General features: G+C 46.1%; 1 protein-coding gene across 1 annotated transcript in view; it reads right to left on the bottom strand.

The window, feature by feature from the left end:
• Positions 1-21208, bottom strand: part of TNRC18 (trinucleotide repeat containing 18) — a 217106-nt gene that overhangs the window by 128480 nt on the left and 67418 nt on the right. The window contains 2 exon segments of the mRNA XM_030212785.1: positions 6655-8436; positions 11517-11642. Of these exon segments, the coding sequence (XP_030068645.1) occupies positions 6655-8436; positions 11517-11642 (1908 nt within the window).

The raw sequence follows: 21208 nt of genomic DNA, 5'->3' as shown, positions 1-21208 counted from the left end.
AGCATTTTCTTAGATTCCTCCTAAGCTTATTTCCACTTAACTTCATCGTATGTCCCCTCATTCCAGAGTTTTCCTTCATTTGAAAAAGGCTCACCTCCTGTACATTAACGCCACTGAGGTATTTTTTTTTTTGTTACATTTGTACCCCGCACTTTCCCACTCATGGCAGGCTCAATGCGGCTTACATGGGGCAATGGAAGGTTAAGTGACTTGCCCAGAGTCACAAGGAGCTGCCTGTGCCTGAAGTGGGAATCAAACTCAGTTCCTCAGGACCAAAGTCCACCACCCTAACCACTAGGCCACTCCTCCACTGTTGCTACTATTTGAGATTCTACATGGAATGTTGCTATTCCACGCAGAAGTCGGCCCTTGCAGATCACCAATGTGGCCGCGCAGGCTTCTGCTTCTGTGAGTCTTACGTCCTGCACGTGGACGTCAGACTCACAGAAACAGAAGCCTGCGCAGCCTTCTACATGGAATGTTGCTAGTGGAATAGCAACATTCCATGTAGAATCTCCAATAGTAGCAACATTCCATGTAGAATCTCCAATAGTATCTATTTTATTTTTGTTACATTTGTACCCTGCGCTTTCCCACTCATGGCAGGCTCAATGCGGCTTACATGGGGCAATGGAGGGTTAAGTGACTTGCCCAGAGTCACAAGGAGCTGTCTCTATCATATCCCCTCTCTCCCAGCGTACATATGTCTTCTCATTATTATTACTATTCTAGCTCATGCAGTCCTACATTCAAGGCCATCGTTCAGTTTTACTCTGTTCTGGCAGCTTCAGGACAAAATATCTAAGCTAATGTACGCTCGCCTGTTGATGGGAGCGGAGAAGGGTGAAGGGTGAGCTGCCCTGCCGCTTGACCTAGAAAACACACATAATCTCCACATTCCAGCCCAGTAGCACTGCAGAACATTAGACATCTTTGCCAAGGAGATCAGGGATAATTCATTGAATGGAAAGTTGAGCAAACAGTTTCATTCCCTACCCCCACCCCTCATCAAATCAGCTACTCTGTTATGTGTTATGGGGAGGAGGAAGGCTGGGGTGGGGGACTGTCCTATGGATGTAAATTGACCCTTTTTAATCATTTTATGTGCTAAGGGGATTGGGAGGACCGTGAAGTATTTTTTGGCATGACGAGACTCCCGTGGTTCCATAATCAAACAGGACAAAAATGGATTATTTGTTAAATATCTTTGGGTGGGGGCCAGGAGGAAGGAGCAATTTCCAGATAGTTTTGTCTTCCAGTATGAAGCTATATCGCGGCACATGTTAAAACACATTCCATCACCAGCAGAAACTTCATGTACAGCTGCTCATGGATGCGTATGGCAAGCCCATCACTGCCCAAGCTTGACATATATGAAAATATGCAAGCTCTCAGATAAGAATCATTAATTGGAGTGAAGGAGTGGCCTAGTGGTTAGGGTAGTGGACTTTGGTCCTGGGGAACTGAGTTGGATTCCCACTTCAGGCACAGGCAGCTCCTTGTGACTCTGAGCAAGTCACTTAACCTTCCATTGCCTGCCGCATTGAGCCTGTCATGAGTGGGAAAGCACAGGGTACAAATGTAACAAAAATAAAACAGATACTATTGGAGATTCTACATGGAATGTTGCTGCTATTGGAGGTTCTACATGGAAAGTTGCTACTATTGGAGATTCTACATGGAATGTTGCTGCTATTGGACATTCTACATGGAATGTTGCTATTCCACTAGCAACATTCCATGTAGAAGGCTGCGCAGGCTTCTGTTTCTGTGAGTTTGACGTCAGACTCACAGAAGCAGAAGCCTGCGCGGCCACATTGGTGATCTGCAAGGGCCGACTTCTACATGGAATGTTGCTAGTGGAATAGCAACATTCCATGTAGAATCTCAAATAGTAGCAACAATGGAGGAGTGGCCTAGTGGTTAGGGTGGTGGACTTTGGTCCTGAGGAACCGAGCTCGATTCCCGGCACAGGCAGCTCCTTGTGACTCTGGGCAAGTCACTTAACCCTCCATTGCCCCATGTAAGCCGCATTGAGCCTGCCATGAGTGGGAAAGCGCAGGGTACAAATGTAACAAAAATAAAAAATTTACAAGATAAATTTCAGTTCCTCTTCAGTTTATCTGGAATACCTGTAAACTCAACAGACATACTTATTGTTTAAACTATATCCTTATTCTCAGCAACAATGGGGAAAAGAAGGTCTGCTTTTTTGTTTGTTTGTTTATTTGTTTAAATAGAAGTTAATATATACCTCCTTTTCTGGACATTTGTAAACGGACAGGTTTGCAAGGTGGATCCTCAATGAGAGAAGCAGATTCGAATCCTGGATTCCCTGGTTCTTAGCCCGCTGCTCTAACCACTAAAACTACTCCTTTGTTCCCTCCACAAAGCCTCATCATACAGCCCCTGAGGACTGGAGCATAGATGACTCTAGGTCAGGGGTGGGCAGGTGTCATGTCTGAGGAGATGACTTACCCCCCTCTCCCGCAGATTTAAAGGGTAAACGTGGCTGAAGGTCTAAAAGGCCTGCCAATGTCACTTCCATCCCCAACTAACAAGCCCTCCCTGCTGAGGGCCAGGCCCCATTTCACAGATGGAGACCTCCTATGGCCAGCTCACATCTCATTTAGGCTAAGAAAGGATCAGTGCTGGGCTAACCCAGGGGCTCAGTGGCAGTGCTGTGCAGTGCTAGCCCGAGTGAAAATGCTGCCTAAGACGGAGGAGTGGAGGAGTGGCCTAGTGGTTAGGGAGGTGGACTTTGGTCCTGGGGAACTGAGGAACTGAGTTTGATTCCCACTTCAGGCACAGGCAGCTCCTTGTGACTCTGGCCAAGTCACTTAACCCTCCATTGCCCCATGTAAGCCGCATTGAGCCTGCCATGAGTGGGAAAGCGCGGGGTACAAATGTAATAAAAAAAAAAAAGATACCACCCCCCACAGGGCCGATATGCGTTTACCTGTTTCGTCACGTACCAAACTCGGCAACGATTCCCATACGCTGCCCTGCCGCCGGCAACCGCCTCTTCCTTTTACTGCGGCTGCCTGAACCTCTGATGAAACAGGAAGTTACATCAGAGAGGCGGCTGCGGTAAAGGGAAGAGGCAGGTGGCAGGGCAGCGTATGGGAATCGTTGCTGCTGCCGGGTTTGGAGCGTGACAGGTAAACGCCGCAAGCGGGGTGGCCTGCTTCCCGAAGAGTGGGGAGATGCCGCCCATGAAGAGTGCCACCTGAGGCCCCTGCCTCAGGTGGCCTAATGGTCAGGCCGTCCCTGGTGCTGTGTATTGCTGAGTTCAAGGAGCCGAGCTGAAATCCTGGGTTTTGTCTATGGCTCCTGATGGTGGATAGAGCTGAGGATGACACAGAGGCAGCATTCAGAGACCTGGGGAGGTGGGCCTCAGCCATAGCTTAACGTCTGCAGCCACTGCCCAGACTCAGGATACACACATACCTAGTGGCGCCTAGAGTTAAAGACGCCAGTTTGCGCATATGTTTATAAATGTGTGGAGGAGTAGATTCTATATAAGGCGCCTAAAAAATCTGTGCAGAAAAAAAAAGTATGTCTGTATATATTCTGTAAGGTAGGCCTAAGTTTTCTAGAATCGGATTAAATTTCTGCGCAGTATATAGAATTACACTGAGCACCTCTCCACGCAGCCAAATTTGGTCTCATCCATTTAAGCCATGTTTTACTTGGCATAAATCCCGACGCCTACATTAGGTGCAGAGCGGGGCATTCTATAATAATGCGCATAGATTGTAGAAACGCCCATGCCCCGCCCCCTTTATAACTATGCGACTTAGAATTTATTTGCTGCATTTGTATCCCACATTTTCCCACCTATTTGCAGGCTGAATGTGGCTTACATTATGCCGCTATGGTGATCACCATTAACGGAATGATAATACAAAGGAGAGTGGTATAATCAAGATACATGAAATATCACTTAAATTAGATATGAAAGGTAAAAATCAGTATAATTTTGTAGCAGGTGCATAGAAATAGAATAGTACGTATAAAACATTCAATATTGTTAATATAATTAAAGTAACCAGATTGGAGAAACCAATGCATTTTAGGTATTAAGTCTTGGTGAATGGTTCGTGTTATAAGTCTCTTTCAATAGTTTTGCCTTCAGTAGTTTCCGGAATGCCATCAGGTCGTGTGTTGTCTTTATAGCACTCGGTAGTGCATTCCATAGTTGTGTGCAGATATAGGAAAAGCTGGACGCATATATCGATTTGTACCTAAGACCTCTACATTTAGGATAATGGAGGTTTAGGCGCACCACATTACCAAAATACGCTTAGCAAGTTGTGTTCGTAAATCTCAATTAACGCCAATTTGTGCTGACAATTGACAGAGCTGATTAGCTAGTTAGCCAATCAAGTTGCGTGCATGCTTGTAGAATATGCTTTGAGTTCCCTGTGGAAATCAAGGCGCAATATATAGAATTTGGGGGACAGTGCACATAAGTACAAACTCTTTAGTCAGTGTACGTTGCTACTGCTGCCCACGAATGTGGAGAGGTACATATATATATATCAAACATATAAATGGCAAGTGACCGACTCACCTGCAAATGCGCAGTAGAGACTTCCCTCTCTGTCCTGCCCTCGGGTCAAGACGTGATGATGTCAGAGGGCAGAACAGAGAGGGAAACGGTGTCGGAGTCACTGTCGGATGCTGCCGCCTGGAAAGAAACTTCACGCGTACCAACCTCCATCCCCGCCGCCGCTCCCCTCCATATCGGGCCCCCTGCACTGACCTGACAGCGCCTCTCACCTCCGTGTGGAAGCGCTGCCAGAAGTGAGAGGCGCTGTCAGGTCAGTGCAGGGAGCCCGGCACGTAGGAGGGAGGGAGCAGCGGCGAGGAGGGCTGCTGGAAATCTCGCCCGTTTTTACGGGCTTAATGGCTAGTATATATATATATATATATATGCCAGAATTCAACACATAAATGTTAGCACCTTATTTATAGAATTATTCCCATTCTGGGCTCTGGAAGGAACTGTGGTCTGTGCAACGTGACTGAGAATTTTCACTGCAGTAGCGTGGGTGGTGGGGGGGGGGGGGGGGGGGAGGAGGGCAAGGGGGTTTGCAGCAGACAGGATGGTGTTATAAAATAAATGAAAACCTTAGTAGCCCAAAACAGAAGGAGCTAATCTAAACCAATGAGTCCAAACAACATGAACAACTCACTTTCTAAACTAACAGTGGAGGAATGTGGTAGCCGTGTTAGTCCACTCTTAAGGTTATCAATAGAAATCAAACAAAATAAAACATGGAAAAGAAAATGAGATGATACCTTTTTTATTGGACATAACTTAATACATTTCTTGATTAGCTTTCGAAGGTTGCCCTTCTTCGTCAGATCGGAAATAAGCAAATGTGCTAGCTGACAGTGTATATAAGTGAAAACATTCAAGCATTACTATGACAGTCTGACAGGGTGGGAGGATGGGGGTGGGTCAGAGGTATGCATGGGGACATCAAAGCATATCATTGATATTCTAACAGGATGGGTGTGGATAGGTGAGGGGTGGGGTGATCAACAGAGAAATACAGCTTTATGGTTTATAATGGGTTAGGAACCCCAGATCCTTGTTAAGTCCTTTCTGTTGGGTGTTAAAATATTCAATCATTCTGACTTCAAAGGTCTTACGTTCTTGTATGGTTTTAAAGTTACCTTTCAGTATTCTCAGTGAAATCACTGGTACAATGTCCTGGTTCTGTGAAGTGCTGTCCCACCGGGATGGGGGCCCTACTGGCTGTATTGTTCATGTGATGTCTATGTAAATTGAATCTTGTCAAGCATCTGGCCTGTTTCTCCAATATAGCATCCTTCGTTACATTTTTTACACTGAATGATATATACCACATTGGAAGATGAGCAAGTGAAAGATCCCATGCATACCTCCTACCCACCTCCATCCTCTCACCCTGTCAGACTGTCATAGTAATGCTTGAATGTTTTCACTTATATACACTGTCAGCTAGCACATTTGCTTATTTCCGACCTGACGAAGAAGGGCGACCTTCGAAAGCTAATCAAGAAATGTATTAAGTTATGTCCAGTAAAAAAGGTATCATGTTATTTTCTTTTCCATGTTTTATTTTGTTTGATTTCTATAGATTCTACATGGAATGTTGCTATTCCACTAGCAACATTCCATGTAAAAGTCGGCCCTTGTAGATCACCAATGTGGCCGCGCAGGCTTCTGCTTCTGTGAGTCTGACGTCCTGCACGTACGTGCAGGACGTCAGACTCACAGAAACAGAAGCCTGCACAGCCTTCTACATGGAATGTTGCTAGTGGAATAGCAACATTCCATGTAGAATCTCCAATGGTATCTATTTTACTGTCATAGTAATGCTTGAATGTTTTCACTTATATACACTGTCAGCTAGCACATTTGCTTATTTCCGATCTGACGAAGAAGGGCAACCTTCGAAAGCTAATCAAGAAATGTATTAAGTTATGTCCAATAAAAAAGGTATCATCTTATTTTCTTTTCCATGTTTTATTTTGTTTGATTTCTATTGATAAACTAACAAATTTCATAAGGGCTTTCCGTGAACCAACTATGCATAGAAAGTAAGGGTAAAATATTTGAGTACAATAAAAAAAGAAAGAAAAAATTGCATACGCTACCTTTTATACAGCTCATGGAAAGCGAGTGGTCTCTCTCTGCGAGGTTGGATCCAAGTTTGCTGCCACTGTTATCTTTTTGTCTGGCAACGGCTACAGCTATACCCACAGGGGGATGCCTCACTTCGACCTCTCCTTGCGATCCAATGCTCTCCCGGCCAAAGGATTTGGCACTTTCGGGCCTTTCTGGATCCCTTTTTATGTGTTTCCCACACTGCTGGGAGAGCAACTGCTGAATCTTTGAGGCACTCAACTGCGATGGGTCAAGTTTCATGTTCCCAAGTCCTCCAAACGGGCTTTTCTTTCCACTGCTCTGCCTGGCTGCTGTCTCCTTTGCAAAGTTACCACTGTACTTGATTAGGCTCTGCATGGCAGATCCTTCACCATGGGAGGCTGGATGGAGAGCCTCAGTTGTTCCTCTGGACCCCACCGAAGGCCTCTGAAGGCTAGCAGTGGGGTCCAAGTAGACTTTCTTAGATTCCTCCTCCACTCGGTTTGCATGATTGTGCTGGGCAGCCAACGCCGCCATCTGAGTGGTGGCAAAGTTGCCCATTTCAAAAGGCTTCCACTTTTGCTCTGGCAGCTTGAGTTGAGTGTGGTCTAGATGTTGCCTAGAAGAGTCCAGAGTGCCATACACCTTGGCCGATTCTTTGGAAACAGATCTTTGAAACCTGTCCCTATCGCAAGCACGGGGCTCATTTTCTAAGCATGGTTTCATCAAGTCCTTTGAGGCCAGGAACTCCCTGTTTTCTGGAGATCCAAGCCCCGATCGATTCAAAGAAGGCTCAGAGGTTACAGGCCGTTTTAATGCTAAGCAATTAGATCTGATCACTGAGCTCTTCTCCCTCACAGCCTCCACCCGTTTGGCATCACTGTGGCATGAGAAGTCCTGAGATAGGTGGGGGCGAGAGCCATCGGTATAAGATCTCTCACCAGGAGAGTTCAGCACACCTAGCTTGCTTGCATCCTTGTTTGTGTTGTCCCTGGCCTGGGATGCAATCTGGATTGGGCCATTCCTCTCATCATAGGCCTCAACAGAAGGCACAAAGGTTGGAGCGATGACTTTGTGCTCCTTACCTGGTTCCTTGGCTGGTGGAAAGATAGTGAACATACTGGAATGGACAGGCTGTGGAGGGAATGTGGAAGAGGAAACTATTTTTGTGGGCTGCTGTGAAGGGTGAGGGGAAGAGCAAGTACATGAAACGTGCAAAGTGCCAACTGAGGTCACAACAGAGTCACATCGCTTTATTCGGTCCATGTGGGTATGAGCTGAAGGCCTCATGTTCTCATCGTGTCTGTTGAGATCCTTAGTACATTTGTCCTGTTCAATACCAAACACTTTTGCCAAAGAGTCCCCACCGCCATTACAGTTACTTAACAGAGATGTCTGCAAAGGGTTCTTAGACTTTGGTTCTCCACTGCTGGCACCTCGATTTGGCAAGTGCTCAGAGAGAAAGGGGGACAGGCGCTCTGTAGCCTTGGCCACCCTTTCCAGTTTCCTTTCATTGTCTGTTTTCATTTCCTGGGTAAGATCTACAACACTTCTGGGTCTGAGTTCCTCCTTGTTCTTACTGTCCTTTTTAGCGTACACCAAAGAAAAGTCATTCCTACACATTCTCTCCTTGGCCGAGTCTTTCACAGACTCCTTTGTACTCTTATGCCCGTGTCCACTAAGATCCTTCTCACGCAATATGGAGCTTGGCGTGTGATTGGCTGCTGTTCTGGAGACAGAAGAGGGAGGGTGCAAAGCAGACTGTCCTGCATGGCCCGATAAGTAAAACCCATCTGGAAGGAAAAAAAAATAGTGTAAATAAATATGAACCGAAAACCAAGTAGGCAGTAGCAGAAATTGCAGCACTATAATCAGACTACATCATTCCAAGTGGTGACAGATTAGAATATTTTTATTTCTATTTCAATCTCAAACTTACATACTGCCCAGTGGCGTAGCCAAGGGTGGGCCCGGGTGGGCCCAGGCCCACCCACTTTGGGCTCATGCCCACCCAGTAGCAGCACACCTATGACGTGGCTGGCAGGGATTCCCAAGCCCCACCAGCCGAAAACTCCCAACAACTGTCCCTCAGGCATACCTTGTAAATAGCAGATCTTCACCTGCAGCGAGCAGCGACTGATACATACTGCTCGCACCAGCCCCACAGCCTTCCTTCTGGTGTATTCCCGCCTATGCAGAAACAGGAAGTTGCATCAGAGGGAAGGCTGTGAGGCCAACGTGAGCAGTGCGTATTAGTTGCTGCTCGCTGCCGGTGAAAATCTGCTATTTAAAAGGTATGTGGGGGAGGGGGATGTTTGAGAGACCATATGGCATGCAGGCAAGACAGGGAGAGACCAAATCACTTATGGGACAGGGCAGAGTTCTTCTGCCCTCCCATCTTTGGCCCAGGCCCACCCAAAATTGGGTGTCTGGCTACGCCCCTGCCTTTCTAGTCCAAAGGATGATCCAGATCAGTTTAGCTAACCGGTAAAGTTGGGACAGCAAAAAGGCTGTGTCTTAACTTTACTCAGTTTGCTGGCCAGATAACAGTCTGAATATTGGCCTAGATAGTTGTGCAATCCTGCTCCTAAAAAACCTCTCCCCCAAAAACTTCCCCACCTCGTACAACCCCATCAAGAGATTTTCCCTCCCAACTCCCCCCCTCACACACATTATTTTACTTTTCCTCCCAACCCCGTACCCCCCCTGCAAACAGCCTCTATCAGAGATTTCCCTATCCCACGGTAGCCCCCCCCCACCCCCCCCCCCCCCCTTAGGGACAGTACAGTAAGGGTATGGAGGCAAACTGTTAACAGGGTGCCTTTATTTAGACATCTATAAAGCAAGGGTGGTCAACATCGGTATTTGAGGGCTGCAACCCAGTTGGGTTTTCAGGATTTCCCCAATGAATATGCATTAATTGATTTGCACGTACTTCCTGGTGGTCCAGTGGGTAGTTTGGGCAGGAGCAAGCCCCACTTGCTCCTTCCCATGCTGTCTCCTGGCTCAAAATGGCTGCCACAACCTCTAATACTACTGCAAGACTACCATTAGATCTTCCATATTCACTAAGGTCTTACCCCAACCTCCCATATAAGCCTAAACAGTGGATCTCCACGAGCTAAACTCTCATTAGCAATATCAATTGTAAAATTTCTCGCTGCAGTCTCAAATCTGATCAACTACATAGAGTGACAGCTATCTACAAACCACAACACACAATTAAAGCTATAGCATGTTCTGGCCTGTACTTCAGATTGCAGTGGTTCCCCAAACTGTTCTTGAAGACCCTCAACCATTTAGGCTTTCAGATATCAACAACAAATATGCATGAACTTTATCTGCATATAATGGAGGAAGTGAATGCAAACAGATCTATTGAAATACATAAAAATATAGTCCACACATATCGCTGGAGATATCGTGAAACCCTGAGCAGCTGCGGGTTCCCGAGAATGTGTTTGAGAACCACTGTAATACAGGAATCAGTCTGAACCATGGACTCAGAGAAACAGGCTTTCAGCCTGGGTTTCACCTGGAAACCATCTGTGGTATCAACAAAGTTAAACTGAGAAGTCCAAGTGCATTTGTTTCCTGTTCAAATTCTGAACATCTAGATTCCTGGCCAGAGGTCCACTTTCATTGCCTACTGCATCTTCCAGTTCTCATCCTTAACACTCTAAATACCTGCTTTGGAATTCAAAATCCCATCTCTCCCTCCTCCCTGTTCTCCCTCAGCTTTTAGAAAAATACTCATGGCATGGATGGTCATGACACAGAATAATTGCAACTTGCAGAGATGGGGCCAAAGACATACACAGGTAGATGATCAAAAGCCCCGCGCTGTTCCAAACAGTGCTCTGAAAATAGCGCGGGGCTTTACCGGAGCTATGATCAGAGATCATTGCATGCAAATTTAAGCACGCAATTCTCTCTGATCGTGGGGTAGAAGTGCGGAAGGATTGTATCATCCCGCACTTAATAATCCTTCACACTTGTTTGACAGCGTTCACTGAGCCTCTAGCTCCTGCATTTGCTTCTGATCATTGGCCCATAGGTGCCTTAGGTAACCTTCAGTTTTGCCTCCCACGTCCCATTCCTAATTTCACTGTTAACTCCCTAGCCCCTCTCCCCCCCCCCAATATTTTAATAATCCACTCAATGGTTCTAATTACCCCAATATCACCCTTCCCAGAGAAATCCTGGCATCTCTCTACTTCCCTTCCCTTTCCATCCCTTCGTCCCTCCCCTGTTTGGTATCTCTATCCTTCGCTCCCCCTCTCCTCAGCGATAATGTTGTGGCTTTTTCTCTCTTCCTCCCTTCCCAATCCACAGGTGCACTTCGCTTCCTGCATCCTCTCCCCACAGGATGTGGTATGCAGTAGCACTCCTTCCTCCCTGCAGCGCTGCCTTCCTTCAATGCTCTTGGTCGCCAGCAGCGTCAGTGTCGGTGAGATAAGCAGATTGCCTTCAGCGGCCCGGAAGTTGTCTCTGTTTTACAACTTATGCGGGACAGGAAGTTGCAGCAGAGGGAAAGCTTCCGGGGCCACCAAAGGCAGTCTGCTTACCCCACTGACACTGACTGCTGCCGGCGGCCTGTAACATTGAAGGGAGGGCAGCACTGCAGTAAGGAAGGCATGCTCCATGAATGCATGTGAGAATGGGGCTTAGGCGTGTGTGTGAGCTGGATCTGGGGTCGAATGTGACTTGGTATGTCTGCTGCTCTAGATAACTGCCTGGTCTGCCTCATGGTTAAACTGGCCTTTGCAACTTGCAAAGCTCCAAAAACGGAGAGAGTAAGCTTCCGACATCGGTGTTTTTAAACCTGCTGCCCACTGTTTAAAGAAATCTATTAAGACATGCACACGCTGACCTTTTTGTGACTCGAAGAGATTGTGCTGACCCAGCTGTGCCAAGAGGGAGCCTCCACTGTTAGGGGGTTCCAGGTGACTCAGAGTGATGTAGGGAGGGTACAGACCATTTGGCAAGTGCGAATATGCTGGAATTAAACATGAAAAAATGTCAAATGCAGCAAAATGATAAGACTTTCTGGAACAGTGTTTACTGTATATAAAGAGTTCATCTTAGGCACTCCCTTGACAGTCTATACTGAAAACACACCGAGCCTGATATTGAAACCGTGAGGGGCAGCCTGCATAAGTGCCACGATCGGTGCCGACCCGGATATTCAATGCCAGGCTGTCTCCGGTGACCAGCATCGAATATCTGGGTTTTTTGGGGGGGCCGGCTCAAACTTAACTGGCTAAGTGAATACTGAGTGCTGGCTGGTTAAGTTTATAGTGGCCAAAGACAGGACTTCTATTTAGCTGGTCCGATTTGGCCACTAAACTTATCTGACCAGTGCTTAAATATTTGCAGATATCGTACGATACAGCCGCTATGCACTAACCACAAATACTCAGCAGAGATAACCGGTTATCTCCTGCTGAATACTAGCGGTTAGTTGGCTAATGCTATTTAACCGGCCAGGAGACATTCCTGGCCTGTTAAATAGCGCTGAATATGGGCCGGACTGTTACTAGGGTCACAAAGCTTAAAAATACACTTATCAAGGCAATGCCATACCTGAGCATCTGCAGATTCACATGCATTGCACACGTAAGTACTGAGATGATTGGCATTTATGTGTGTAATTGAACTATACACTAGTCTGTAAAACCTTTGAAGTCAAAATGAAGAAATATTTTGACACCCAGCAGACAGAACTTAACAAAGATCTGGGCTTTCTAACCCATTAGAAACCATAACATTCTACTGCTTTGTCATCCTCCTATCTACAATCCATCTCCCCTGTCTCTCACCCACCCACCCACCCATCTCTCCGTTTCTCACATAACCCCCTCCACCTTCTTCCTGTGAGGCTGTCGTTGAAATGCGTTTGTGTTTCACTTATATATTCTGATGTTTGTCAACATTTGCTTATTTCCGATCTGAAGAAGAAGGGTTACCTTCAAAAGCTAATCAAAAGTTAGTCCAATAAAAAAGGTCTCATCTTATTTTATTTTCTTTGTTTTGATTTATTTCTATTTATTACCTGTAAGGAAAGGGAAAGGGGATGGGACTTGATATACCGCCTTTCTGTGGTTACAATCAAAGTGGTTTACTTATTAAATAGAGGTACTTATTTTGTACCAGGGGCAATGGAGGGTTAAGTGACTTGCCCAGAGTCACAAGGAGCCACAGTGGGAATTGAACTCCATTCCATTGGCTCCCAATCAAAGAACGGATCATCTTCAAAATCTGCACCTTAGTCCACAAAATCATATACGGTGTTGTCCCAGGATACATGACAGACCTTATTGGTCTACCAATAAGAAACAAAGTCAGACTGTCAAGATCCTACTTAAACCTACACTACCCAAATTGCAAAGGACTGAAATACAAAACAACTTACGCATCCGGCTTGTCCTACATAAGCGCACAACTATGGAATGGCCTCCCAAAAGTGGTGAAAACAATCCATGACCATCTGAACTTAGGAAATCACTAAAAACCATCCTCTTCAAAAAGGCCTACCCCAACGACCCCACATAAACCTCTTCACCCAGAAACACAGCATAACTTTGATCGTACTGGACAACATGCAATCTTCATCCTTCCCGACCCTCCACATATACCTCATACGATCACATTTCAACCTTGTACTTGTTATCAACTGACTGGGCAAATGCCTTTGACGGTACTATGTAAGCCACATTGAGTCTGCAAATAGGTGGGAAAATGTGGGGTACAAATGCAACAAATAAATAAATAAAATAAAAACCATTCGACTATTCCTCCACTTTGTAAGGTCGCTCGTAGATTCAGTAATTGGTGTCTAAAGGTAGGTGCCAGGATACAGGGTGCGAAACCCAAATTCTATAATGGCAATTCTGCGTGGAACTGATGTTATAGAATACTAGCTTAAGTCCACATTTTCACACCTAACATTAGGCACAAGCATATACGCCGAATGCTCGCAGCTAACTATTGCCAGGTAGGCATGTAAGTGCAAGCATTCTATAATGCCACCCCTAAATGCTGGAGATGCCCCCTCTAGCCATGCCTTCTTTGGAGTTGCACTGTTTATAGATCAGTTACGTACATAACTGTTAATTTTGACCCAATTAGTGCTTGTTAACACCAATTACTGATAGTAACCAAGCCAATTAGTTTATGTGCATAACTGACTCTACTCCATAATTGAGTGCCCAATTCTGTGCCTAACTTTGGGTGCCATGTATAGAATTGGGGGGGATAGTGTGTAACTGCAAGAGATTGTACATGTGGGTAGAGCAGGGGAGGGACATGGGCAGGTCTCCAGCTTACACTGGTGACTTACAGAATAATATTATAAGTCATGCATGTTGCATGGCGCACATAGGTATAACTACTTACACCTGCCATTGACATAAGAACATAAGAATAGCCCATACTGGGTCAGACCAATGGTCCATCTAAGCCCAGCATCCTGCTTCCAGCAGTGGCCAATTCAGGTCACAAGTACCTGGCGGAATCCCAAATAGTGGCAAGATTCCGGAATCCCAAAGAGTGGCAAGATTCCGGAATCCCAAAGAGTAGCAGGATTCTGTATTACCAATTCCAAGGACAAGCAGTGGTTTTCCCCGTGTATGAATGCTCACACCTCAATGTAGACTGACCAATTCAGGTTTATGCTAGTCTTGTATAACACCATCTTGATGCAAAGATGCCATTACGGAATTGGCACTGAGCATCGGCTTGCCGAACTGGAGGTGCCAAGTTATGGACTTGCCTCTTATACTTCCGTGCATGCTTTTAAATCTTTCTAGTGTAAAATGAACCTGAAAAGAATGGGTTCTTAGCTGCTGACTCTATGGACGAATGAGGGGAGATATGATCGAGGTCTACAAAATCCTGAGTGGTGTAGAACAAATAGAAGTAAATCGATTTTTTACTTGTTCCAAAAGTACAAAGACTAGGGGGGGGGGGGGGGGGACACTCAAAGAAGTTACACGGAAATACTCTTAAAACAAGTAGGAGGAAATATTTTTTTCACTCAACGATATAGTTACGCTCTGGAACTTATTGCCTGAGGATGTGGTAACAGCAGTTAGCATATTTAGGTTTAAAAAAGGTTTGGACAAATTCCTGGAGGAAAAGTCCATAGTCTGCTATTGAGACAGACATGGGAAGCAACTGCTTGCCCTGGGATTTGTAGTATGGAATGTTGCAACTCTGAGATTCTGCATGGAATCTTGCCACTCTTTAGGATTCCAGAATCTTGCTATTCTTTGGGATTCTACATGGAATGTCGCTGCTCTTTGAGATTCTGAATGGAATCTTGTCACTCTTTAGGATTCCAGAATCTTGCTATGCTTTGGGGTTCTATATGGAATGTTGCCATGATTTGGGTTTCTGCCAGGTACTTGTGACCTGGCTTGGCCACTGTTTGGAAAACAGGATACTGAGCTAGATGGGCATTTGGTCTGACCCAGTATGGTTACTCTTATGTTCTTATGGAACTGAAGAACATGGGGGACCACAGTTTGCCTGAAGCAGCAAGTTGATCTGGTTCCTTCTGATATGAGTTCAGGACTTATAAAGAGGTCACTAGAGTAAGCGACCAAATTTATTCCCTAAAGTCCCTGTGATCTACGAGATTGAGCTGCAATTCAAGACAGGAGGCTCATTTTCAAAGCACATAGACTTACAAAGTTGCATAGGTTATGTGCTTTGAAAATTAGCATCTCCATCACCCATGGGGGAGAGCAGATGACCACTAGGAAAGCATCCCAAAAATAGAAAACTTGATTCTTCCTTACACACCGGGAAACATATATACACATTTAAAAAATGACATAGATGGAGGAACTGCCTTAGGCAGAATTCTAGCACAAAGAAGATAAATGGCAAACCAAATTTCAAGGTTTCGTTGGAGCCCCACGTTAAGTTGTAACTTTCTTTATTGGTTTTATACATAAACATATTACAAAAGAGCAGGTAAAGTGGGATAAACTGTCCATTTAAAATATTTTATAAGCTAGATTTCAGCCAGACAGCCAGATAGGAGACATAGAGGGGCATAATCGAACGTCGCCGGCGATCTATGTTGGCGGCAGCGCTACAGCTGGCCGGAACCGTATTATCGAAAAAGATGGCCGGCCATCTTTTTTTTCCGATAATACGGTTTAGCCCGGCCAAATGCCGTGGAGTTCGCCGGGTTTGAGATGGCCGGGTTTGTTTTTCAGCGATAATGGAAAGTTATGTCGGCCATCTCAAACCCCGGCCAAATTCAAAGCATTTGGCCGTGGGAGGAGCCAGCATTTTTAGTGCACTGGCCCCCCTGACATGCCAGGACACCAACCAGCCACCCTAGGGGTCACTTCGGTGGACTTCAGAAAAGCTTCCACCACGTGCATAGCTCCCTTACTTTGGGAGCTGAGCCCCCCAAACCCACTACCCACAAATGTACTGCACCCACTAAAATTGCTCCAGGGACCTGCATACAGCCTCTAGGACTTATTGCTGCTGTATAACTTTGGCACACCAGTTCACACCTGAAGACTAATCTCTCTGAAAAAGTCCTTTCTTGAAATAACCATGTATACTCACAGTTAACTGCAGATCAGAGGTTGTGCTCCACTGGCAAAGAGTCCCCTGGTAGTAAGATTAGCAGTAGGTCAGAGCTGGCACAATGCTGTACAATGCCCTCTTTCAGCACCATTCAAGGTAAGAACTACGTTCTCTAACGTGGGTAACACAGGAAAGGGAACTAAAACTGGCTTACAAAAATGGCCACTACCGCATGGACTACAACAGGAAACAAAACAGGGCACACTCTGACCAAGTTAGCAGGGGGGAAAATCACCAGGGGAGTAGAGCCCAGTACCCTACACCCACCACAATGCATTGCTAATGTGACTCTCTGCAGGGCACCTAACAGAAAAGGTGTCACACTCACCCCAGAGCCACATCGCAACCAGGGAAAGGCTGTCGGAGGATACAACACATTCTGCTGTCATGGAGGTGGGTACGGCATTTGAGGCTGGCATACAGGCGGGAAAAAAGGTTTTTAGTTTTATTATTTTAGTTTGGAAGGGGATTGGTGACCACTGGGGGAGTATGGGGAGGTCATCCCCCATTCCCTCCAGTGGTCATCTGGTCAGTTGGGGCACCTTTTTGAGGCTTGGTCGTGAAAATAAAAAGACCAAGTAAAGCCGGCGAAATACTGCTTAACGCCATTTTTTTTTCCATTATTGGCGAAAGCCGGCCATATGGTAGCCACGCCCATGTCCCGCCTTCGCTAATCTACCGACACGCCCCCTTGAACTTTCACCGGCAAAGCGACGGGAAAGCGGCGATGCTGTCAAAAATGCCGCTTTCGATTATACCGATTTCGCTGCTTTTAAGAAATCGCCGGCCATCTCCCGATTTATGTCAGAAGATGGCCGGCAATCACTTTCGATTATAAGCTGGATAGCCAGGGAGAAGCCCCCCCCCCCCCCAGCCCATCGAATGTTCTCCTAAGCAGGTTTTAGCTATAATGGAATAGAGTGTGAGATCTCTCAGAACTGTGATGAGTCGATATTTCACCCTATTGAAAAAGAAACAAATTCACAGCCCAAGTCGTAGTAACCTGTCTGAGATCGCTAGAACAACAGAAAGGTAAGAGGAGAATCCAGAGACTGTTTATAAAGCAATTGCTCATTTTCTCTAGCATAACAGAAAAGAACATCTGTAAGAATTTTTCTCACATTCTCTTGCTGGAAATACTGCATTTCGGGAAACGTTCGTGTGACATCTTGTTCAATCATTGTTAAACAGAGTCTTTGGAATAAATTCTTTCAGGATAAAGAACTTCGAACAATGATTGAACAAGGAGAATCCAGGCCATAAATTATCATAAAATGCTACATTTTGAAACAGGAACAGCTTTGGGGGTCTTTGAGCTGTGCTACCACATAGAGCACCGTATGCAAGGAGCAGCTGCCACCATTTTGCCCCTCCCACCATGTGTTATGACATCATCTGGGCAAGGGGAAAGACAGGGAATAAGGATGGGCAGGGGTGGGAAGGGGGAAAAGGAAAGGGGATGCTACACTGGAACCATGGTCACCTCCAAAGGAGGAGGTAGTGTGGTTTAAGCTGCCTCAACCGAAGTATGTTTTGAGGGGAGGGGTTTGCCATTTTTAGTTTTCGAATGCGAAACTAGTTAGTCTGGAGTTGGCTCTGCTTTGAAATTCATTAAGTCTTCTTAGCCAGTGTGCCATTTGGAGACACAAATGGAGAAGTAATTCAGGGCCGGTCCTAGGGTCTCTGGCGCCCCCCAGCAGACTATGAGTTGGCACCCCCCCCCCCCCCCCCCCCCCGATCTCCTTTCTCTCTTCTCCCACCCTGCCCCTGTCCAGCGATTCTCCTTTGCCCCATCCCCCGCCATACCGCGCCACCCTTAATTTACCTCCGTTCCAGAAGCCACGTCATTTGAAAGCCTTGCCCTGTCTCTAGCCTTCCTTCCCTTTGTGAGTTCGTTCCCTCAGAGTCCCGCCCTCGAGGAAATGATGTCAGAAGGTGGGACTGCGGAACAAACTAATGAAGGGAGGGAAGGCTAGAGACAGGGCAGGGCTTTCAAATGACGCGGCTGCTGGAACTGAGGTAAATTAAAGATTTAAAGCACCAAGGGTGTCGCGGTATGGCGGTGCCCTTGAAGGCAGGTGTCCCCCTGTGGTGCTTACCCCGCTTACCGGGTTTGACCAGCCCTGAAGTCATTACTTCTACCTGCCCTTGAATAGCAGACTGAAACCGTCATCCATATGTGTTGGAGCTCCTGCAGCAACCCCCCCCCCCCCCCCCTCCAAATACAGGCTTCCACCATATACAAGTCAATATTTATGTTGTCTACCTTGATACTGAGTTTTTGATTATGGATGCATTTTTGAAATCCACTTAGAGCAATTTTGTGGAACACAGATATTCTAAATAAATAGTTAATAAGCACTGCCTCTGCTACATTATGCTTGATATTTTTTCCAACATGTCGGCTGTATGATTAGCATGATTTACTATGTCATGTGATCTATCTTGAACAGGCCTTGAGTCAGTAAAGACGGAATATAAACGATAAATTTAACAGTTTCCCACATTACCGTCCCAACCACACTAAAAAAAAGGGATTCAAATGCCCCTGCTGCCGTTATCGAAAGTTCACCTTGGAGCTCAAAATGTGCAAGACAAGACTTGAACCTAGGAGTCTGCTCTGAACTCTTCATGCAGTTAGAACACGTAGGCTTCCACATTTTTTAAACATTTCTTTTTCACAGAAAGTCAATCCGGTCAACGTCTTCAGCACAATTCCCATATGAGCAAGTGCAGGACTGAGCTCAGAACAATTTAAACATGGAGGAAAGGCAGCAGCGTTGTGCCTTGATCCTCAGAGAACGTGTATTTCCTGGAGAAGCAGGGGAATGCCTCATCTCCTAATCTAATTAAGGGATTTGATCAGACCAGCTAATAAATGAACAGAACCTAAGGCCGGGGAGTATAATGAGTGGGTGAAAGGCCAGAGGTTAGGTTAAGTCACCTTTCAGTTACTTTCTGAGGGTGGAGTGGGGGGGGGGGGGATGAAGTTGTTGTTACAAATGTTTAACAAGGGCTGCTATGGCAGCAGAAGCAAAACAGGAGAACAGCCCACAATCCATCCCTTTGTTCCTGCTCAGGAGATTTTTACTGTTTTGAGAAGAAAGGAAATACAAGAACCAACAAGATCCCCATTGCTCAGGCTTCCTCCAGCTCTTCCCAAGGATCCAGGGACCACAGCTGTTCAAGCTAAAGCAGTAGGACAGGATAGAAAACCTCAAGTGGAATAACTCTGCCATAAATCATGCAAATCACAGCTTTCTCCGAACAGTAACCCACAACTCCTGGTCAACTTCAAGGACACAATGTACTTACTGGTCATTAGGGGGGCAAGGTTGCTAAACATTTTTCTGCATTGATTCAAAATAGAGCAACTCTTCTACATTAGAAGGTTAGACTTGGACAAGGTCCACTGATCTTTTCTCAGGGCTGCTGAGAGATACAACCGGGCCCAGGGCAGGACCGTCTACCCTCCTACCACCCCCGGGGTAGGGTTCTCATACTTGCGGAGACAAAAAAAGAGGACAGAAACATTAAAAATGGTTGCTACCTTTGCTAAAGAAATATTTAATCGTAGCCTTTTGTTGATGAACACATCAAAAAGTGACTTACTTACGGTACAGCAGTAGACAGTCTACTTTTCAAGAACTTCCAGATTTGAGTTTGACTGAGTTTATGCCCGAGCGTACTTATCATCTTATCAAAAGAGCGGCTATCCCTCATCAACTTTGGCTGGCTTCTGAGATGTGTGTGAAAGTCTTGTGCTGCACGAACACACAATTCCTTCGATAGATTCAACCAGCAGGGGAATAGAGAGGGGATCAGCAATGCCTTCCTCTCTCTTTAGCAGCCCCACTGACTAATAGGCCAGAGATGGTTTCTCTCATTATGTGGGTAGGCGCGTTGGTCATAGGCACATAAAAGAAAAATAAGACATTTCCCTAAAAATTAAAAATCTTACAGGACATATCTGAAGATGTCCAAAAAGAGGACATGTGCTGGGGCATTTTCGAAAGAGAAGGGCACCCATCCTCCGACACAAATCGGGAGATGGGCGTCCTTCTCTCAGGGTCGCCCAAATCGGCATAGTCAAAAGCCGATTTTGAGCATCCTCAACTGCAGTTCATCGCGGGGACGTCCAAAGTTCCCGGAGGTGTGTCGGAAGCATAGCGAAGGCAGGACTGGGGCGTGCTTAACACATGGGCGTCCTCGGACGATAATGGAAAAAAGCAGGGCGTCCCTGACGAGCATTTGGTCGACTTTACTTGGTCCATTATTTTTCATGACCAAGCCTCAAAAAGGTGCCTAAACTGACCAGATGACAACCGGAGGGAATCAGGGATGACTTCCCCTTACTCCCCCAGTGGTCACTAACCCCCTCCCACCCTAAAAAAAAAAAAAAACATTTTAATTTTTTGCCAGCCTCAAAAGTCATACCCAGCTCCCTGACAGCAGTATACAGGTCCCTGGAGCAGTTTTAGTGGGTGCAGTGCATTTCAGGCAGGCGGACCCAGGTCCATCCCCCCCTACCTGTTACGCTTGTACTGGTAAATGTGAGCCCTTCAAAACCCACCCGAAACCCACTGTACCCACATGTAGGTGCCCCCCTTCACCCCTTAGGGCTATGGTAGTGGTGTACAGTTGTGGGGAGTAGGTTTTGGGGGGGGCTCAGCACCGAAGGTGAGGGAGCTATGCACGTGGGAGCAATTTGTGAATTCCACTGCAGTGCCCCCTAGGGTGCCCGGTTGGTGTCCCGGCATGTCAGGGGGACCAGTGCACTACAAATGCTGGCTCCTCCCACGACCAAATGGCTTGGTTTTGGTTGTTTTGGAGATGGGCGTCCTGGGTTTCTATTATCGCCGAAAACCGGGGACGACCATCTATAAGGTCGACCTAAATGTTGAGATTTCGGCGTCCCCAACCGTATTATCGAAACATAAGAGGGATGCC

Source organism: Microcaecilia unicolor, chromosome 8, assembly GCF_901765095.1.
Source record: "Microcaecilia unicolor chromosome 8, aMicUni1.1, whole genome shotgun sequence".
NCBI lineage: Eukaryota > Metazoa > Chordata > Amphibia > Gymnophiona > Siphonopidae > Microcaecilia > Microcaecilia unicolor.
The sequence above is the reverse complement of the archived record's forward strand: the minus strand, read 5'-3'. Positions and strand labels throughout refer to the sequence as shown.